Source organism: Hordeum vulgare, chromosome 1H (genome assembly GCF_904849725.1).
Source record: "Hordeum vulgare subsp. vulgare chromosome 1H, MorexV3_pseudomolecules_assembly, whole genome shotgun sequence".
Lineage (NCBI taxonomy): Eukaryota > Viridiplantae > Streptophyta > Magnoliopsida > Poales > Poaceae > Hordeum > Hordeum vulgare.
In genome coordinates, this window is record NC_058518.1 from 485104244 (window position 1) to 485109265 (window position 5022).

General features: G+C 58.0%; 2 protein-coding genes across 2 annotated transcripts; both read right to left on the reverse strand.

Moving 5' to 3' along the window:
• Window positions 1–204: 204 nt before the first annotated feature.
• Window positions 205–1603, reverse strand: LOC123448021 (probable methyltransferase At1g27930). Its single transcript, XM_045124788.1, has one exon. The coding sequence runs from the start codon at window positions 1308–1310 to the stop codon at window positions 480–482; it is 831 nt and encodes a 276-aa protein (XP_044980723.1). The 5' UTR covers window positions 1311–1603; the 3' UTR covers window positions 205–479.
• A 105-nt stretch (window positions 1604–1708) lies between these two features.
• LOC123448014 (probable polygalacturonase At1g80170) lies at window positions 1709–3850 on the reverse strand. Its single transcript, XM_045124775.1, has 7 exons — window positions 3590–3850; window positions 3373–3504; window positions 2870–3278; window positions 2685–2766; window positions 2500–2608; window positions 2284–2406; window positions 1709–2181 (listed from the first exon to the last, which is right to left on the reverse strand). The coding sequence occupies exons 1-7, from the start codon at window positions 3749–3751 to the stop codon at window positions 1894–1896; spliced, it is 1305 nt and encodes a 434-aa protein (XP_044980710.1). The 5' UTR covers window positions 3752–3850; the 3' UTR covers window positions 1709–1893.
• Between the last annotated feature and the right edge of the window lie 1172 nt (window positions 3851–5022).

Consider the following 5022-nt stretch of genomic DNA (forward strand, 5'->3'; position numbering starts at 1 on the left):
ATGCAAAACACGATTTTGACAGTTCCGCAGGAGAAAACTGCCGCGCCCCTTAATTTTTTTGGAGGCCCGGTCACTTTTGCGGGATGTGGTCTGCGTGCGTTTTCAGTCTAAAACGGCAAAACGACGGTTATTTTACAGTTTTCGCGGAAATGCGGGATCTGTTACCGATGCTCTAAGCTTTGCTTCCGCTATTGAAGATTTACATTTCACACATACTTTGTTTTTTTGTATTTTCGTTGTCAAAAAGAGGGATGCAAAGGGGTTGGCAGGTTAAAAACAAAACTCTGTTCATCCATCACATTACAAGATCAATCTGCATTTTCTTGTAACAGCTTCACCAATCTTCATTTTCTTCGTCGTCATGTACTTCTGCCTCTCCTGTACCATTCCGATGCCGGTGGCCGGGGCCTGCAGCTGGAAGAACTGCTCCTTGCCGAGGCGCCGCACGACGCTGGTGAATCTTGCTCTGTTTCCTCAGGCTACAAGATCTGGACCGGACCAGTCGAGCAGAACGCATCCGGCGGCCCGCCGGCGGCGACACGGAAGTGCCAGAGCCGCCCCTTGGCGGCGACGAGATTGTCCTCGCACAGGTACTCCCTGGCGTACCACCGCTCCACCGTCCGGTTCATGTCGTGCACCGCAACGTCCACCGCGTCGCCCCCCGCCGCGCGCGCGAGCGCGGCCGCGGTGTATATGGCGCCCATCCGCCCCGGCTCCCCGGGCCCGGCCCCGCTCGGCCCGTCGACGACGACCACGTCCCATCGCGCGTCGAGCACCTCCCGCGGTAGCGAGGTCAGCGCCAGCCGGCAGCCGGACTTGCGCACCGTCCCCGTCGGCCGCCGGCACACCGGACTCGACCGCGCGCGCCGCAGCAGCGGCCACGCCTCCCCAGCCGGGTCGGGGTACCTGGCGCGGTGGACGGCGACCGAGCCTTGGCCGCGGCCGCGCCCCGCGAGCACTTGCCGCGCGCTGTCCGCGTCCTCGGCGCTGTCGGTGATGAAGGCGGTGGCAGCGCCCTGCCCGGAGTTGACCGCGGCGAGCGCGAGGAGCTGCGGCGAGAGGCCGAACACGAGCAGCCTGCATGGCGCGCGCGCGGCAACGACGGAGCGGAGCAGCGCGAACTCCTTGGCGTTCAGGCCGTCCGTGTCCGCGGTGCCGTTGCCGGAGCCGCCGCCGACGTCCCATGCCGAGCGGCCGGAGCGCGCGGGCGAGGTTGGGGAGGAGGAGTGGGTGAGGAGCAGCAGCTTGATGATGGAGAGCGTGGAGAAGACGATGAGGGTGGTGGTCAGCAGCTGCTTCGGCGACATCATCGTCTTGTTTCCTGATGCTGCTGCTGAATTTCTTCTCGATCTGATCTTCCTCCTTCAAGTAGATCTCATCTGCATCTGCTGTTCTGAATTCTTCTTCTTTTTCTGAGAAATGTTTGCCCCCGGATCTGAATCTGGTGTGTGGCTTTGGTCCAACCTCCGTTGATCTCAGCTGATGCGCCGATCGCTGTCCTCAGTGGCTGGTAGGGATTGACTTTAGTTCGCGCTGGCTGTTTGCTTTCCTGATGACTCTGTGTCGCTTTCTGCGAGGTGGTTGAGCTGCTGTCGAGTTCTTCAGTAAATACCATAACATACTGTCATACCACAAGTGGACAACTCGTTACCATATCCTTATCATATTGTTGTTCTGTCTTGAAATTATGCTTGGCTTTGAAGACGTGTTTGATCTCGAACAAAAATTATTTCACGAATCCACATCGCATACAAATTCATGCCTCTTTCCGTTGCTAAACCACAGTACAAGATCATGATTTGGTACATCGCCTTGAAGCTACATTCTTGATCGAAAAGCGCTACAAGATCACATACAGTGCCACGCGCGGCAAAATTCTTGGAACAGTTTCTTTCACCAGTCAGCATCTTCTTCGTCTCCGGTGGTCGGGGCTTGCAGCTGGACGAAGTCCTCCTTGCCGAGGCACGACTCCGGGAGGACGTTCCCGACGTGCTTCCCGAACGCCTGGTGGCAGTAGGCGGACGTGTTCCCCCCGCCGACCGTCGTCAGGTTCACCCCGTCCAGATACAGGCGCCTGCACGGCATGGCGTCGCTGCACGCGAACGTCACCGCCTGCTCCGTCGCCGACGTGCCGGTGATGTCGATGTAGTTGATGTTCTCCACAGCCACCGCGCTCCCGTTCTGCACCAGAGAGAAGTTCAGAGACGAGCATGGTGTTACGGTGCTAGCTAGCGAAATGCATCATCGGGGTTCAGACAAGACGGCCGGCGAGCTCAGTCGTACCGGGGCGCCGCAGTGAGTTCCCCGGTTGGAGGCGGAGTAGTGCTGGTCGATGATGATGGGGTTGGCCACGTTCCTCATCATGATCTGCGCGAACTTCACCTTGCGCGCGAAGCCGCAGCCGTTCTGACGAACAAGAACAGCACAGAAAACGTTACCATGTCATACGGCCATTCTTTGTTCAGATGAGAATTTTGGCTGTTGGTTTGTGCTTTGTACCTCGTAGGTCTTGACGCGTACGCCGTTCTTGGTGTTGGAGATGAACATGGTGTCCGTCTTGATCTTCTCTATCTTGTGACTAGTCTGGTTCTCGCCCAAGCCTCCAATGCTGACGAGGAAGAAGATGATGAGACATTCAGCTTAACATTTGGCGAACAATCTTTTTACAGAGATGGTAAATTTACCTGATGCCGAGGCCAGGTCCGCAGGATATGGCTCTGAGCCGGACGTCCGAGCAATTGCCTACAATCGACACGCAGTCGCCACCTGAAAATGACACACAAAATATAAACAGCAGCAGGATGCATCGTGTCCGTGAGGAAATTCAGTTCAGTTCAGTTGAGAAACGGGGTAACATGGCCTGTCGTACCTACGGAGAAGAGATCATCCTTGATGTGGACGTTGGTGGAGCTGACGACGAGGACGCCGGCGGTGCCGGGGCTGTACTCCGGCGAGGTCACCCTGAGGTAGTTGGCCTCGACGTTGTAGCAGCGGGTGAAGACCAGGTGCTCCCGCTGGCTGTTCTGCACCGTGATGCCCTTGACGCTGACGTCCTGGCAGTCCTCGAAGTGGAGCGCCTTGGGGGCGACCTCGTGCTGGCGGTACGAGGTGCAGTTCTCGTCCTCGCAGGACCCCGCCCACCACTGCTGGCCCCGGCCGTCGACGATGCCGCCGCCGCTGAGCGACAGGTCCCCCACGCCGGTGAAGTGGAGCCACCTGCCCTGGTCGCCGTCCGCCCACTCCTCCGGGCTCTCCGGCGCGACGATGTTCCCCGAAATCTGGCGGGGCGCGAATTGGAGCGTACTGTGAGTCTGTGACTGTGGCTGTGGCTGTGGCTGTGACGTGGGAGAGGAGGAGGAAGAAGGGAAATACCATGAGCTTGATCTCGCCGCGGCAGGGGCCGGCGAGCGTGACGGGCCAGATCTGGTAGGACTTGCCGGCTGGCACGTTGAGGTAGGTGTTGTCGCCGGCGGCGCACGCCGCCTTCCACGCGTCGACCAATGCCTGGAGAAAACAAAGCGAGGGTCAACGGAGCGCTCCCGTGCCGCCGCGCCGGAGATGGATGGCCGTCGCGGCCGGCGTGGCGTACCTGGGTGTCGTTGGCAATGCCGTCCCCGACGGCGCCGAAGTCGTCGAGCGAGAGGAGCACGCGTGCCTCGGCGGCGCCCGGCAGCAGCAGGAGCGCGACGGCGGCGACGGCGCCGGCGAGAGCCGCGAGCAGGCGCGGAGCCATGCTGGCACGAAGCGGCATGCTGCGCGCGCGCGCCGTCGAGCTCGGGCTAGCTAGCTCGGCGTCGGTCGGTGCCACGCTGCCACTGCTGGGTCACGGAAGCTGGTTTGGCGCGAGCTGAGTTCAGTGAGTGGGGGCAGCGCGGGTGAAGGATAAGGGCGCGCGGGCGAACGGACACGTGGGCGTTGCACGATCGACGGATCGAGTACAAAAAACGGAACGAGATCCGGATCTGCGGGAGGGGAGGAGAGGAGTCTCTAGTCTCTACTCTCATTCTCTCGCCGCTGCACCTGCGAATGATGTTGCTGCCGGGCGATGGGCCCGAGTCCTGAATCACGTGCTGGAGCCACGCGGTCAGCCGGGGGCTTCTTTCTCCCGGCGATCTGTTTGACTTTGGAGATCGACGATCTTGGCATTATGGCCACCTTGTGCATCATGATCCACGAATCATGCAATGAGCTCTTTATTTTTACCTGTTATTAATTTTTCTTATCTCACTCTTATGGTGTGTTCAGTTGAAGGGTTGTTCTCATGTTTAGTTAAAAAAACGGAATGGAATGAAGTGGTTTCAGAAACGGCATATTCCTTCTTTATGCCGTTCCGCGAGGTTCCTCCAAATCGAACGGACCACACAGACCGCTCTCGCACGGAGTTTATTGTCTCTTCTCTCGCACGAACTGGCTCCTCTCCTCTCGTCGGCCGCTCCTCTCCCCTCGCCAGCCGCTCATCTCCCCGCCGGCCGCTCCTCTCCCCTCCCCGGCCGCCGCCAACCCATGCTATCCTTCTTCCGCGCCACCGGCCGCTCCTAACCTGCCTCTGCGCCGCCGCTCTCTTCTCTCTCTTCTGCACCGACGGCTGGGGCTAGGAAAGGGGAGACGGATGAATGGCTGCAGGGGGTCTATTCCATTTCATTCCACCATCCAAACATAGATATGGAACCATTCCATTCCACCTCATTATTTATACCAAACATAGAGATGGAATCATTCCATTCCAAAGGAATGGAACCATTCCATTCCATTCCACTTCGTCCTCCAACTGAACACACCCTTAGTGCACCCTATCATTGCGATGCCACTGTAACTCATTCAACCGCTCAATGTGGCTTCAAAGTCATAGTTTTAAATAGCCGGCTCCATTATAACCTTGCTATAACATTTTTAAGAGCATGCCGTTAAATGATATCATGTATAAATATGCTGCTATATAGCCCATCATAGCTCCGTTATAACCGATTTAAAGGCCCGTCGTTGTTTGTCATAGCATGTTATTTAAAACATTACTTGAGACTC

Bases quoted from the DNA above. Each gene is read 5' to 3' on its own strand.
- LOC123448021 (XM_045124788.1), bottom strand. From the start codon at position 1,310: ATGATGTCGCCGAAGCAGCTGCTGACCACCACCCTCATCGTCTTCTCC.
- LOC123448014 (XM_045124775.1), bottom strand. From the start codon at position 3,751: ATGCCGCTTCGTGCCAGCATGGCTCCGCGCCTGCTCGCGGCTCTCGCC. The intron at 3,505-3,589 runs GTACGCCACGCC...TGTTTTCTCCAG, and splicing joins GCATTGCCAACGACACCCAG to GCATTGGTCGACGCGTGGAA. The intron at 2,767-2,869 runs GTACGACAGGCC...TGTCATTTTCAG, and splicing joins GGATGATCTCTTCTCCGTAG to GTGGCGACTGCGTGTCGATT.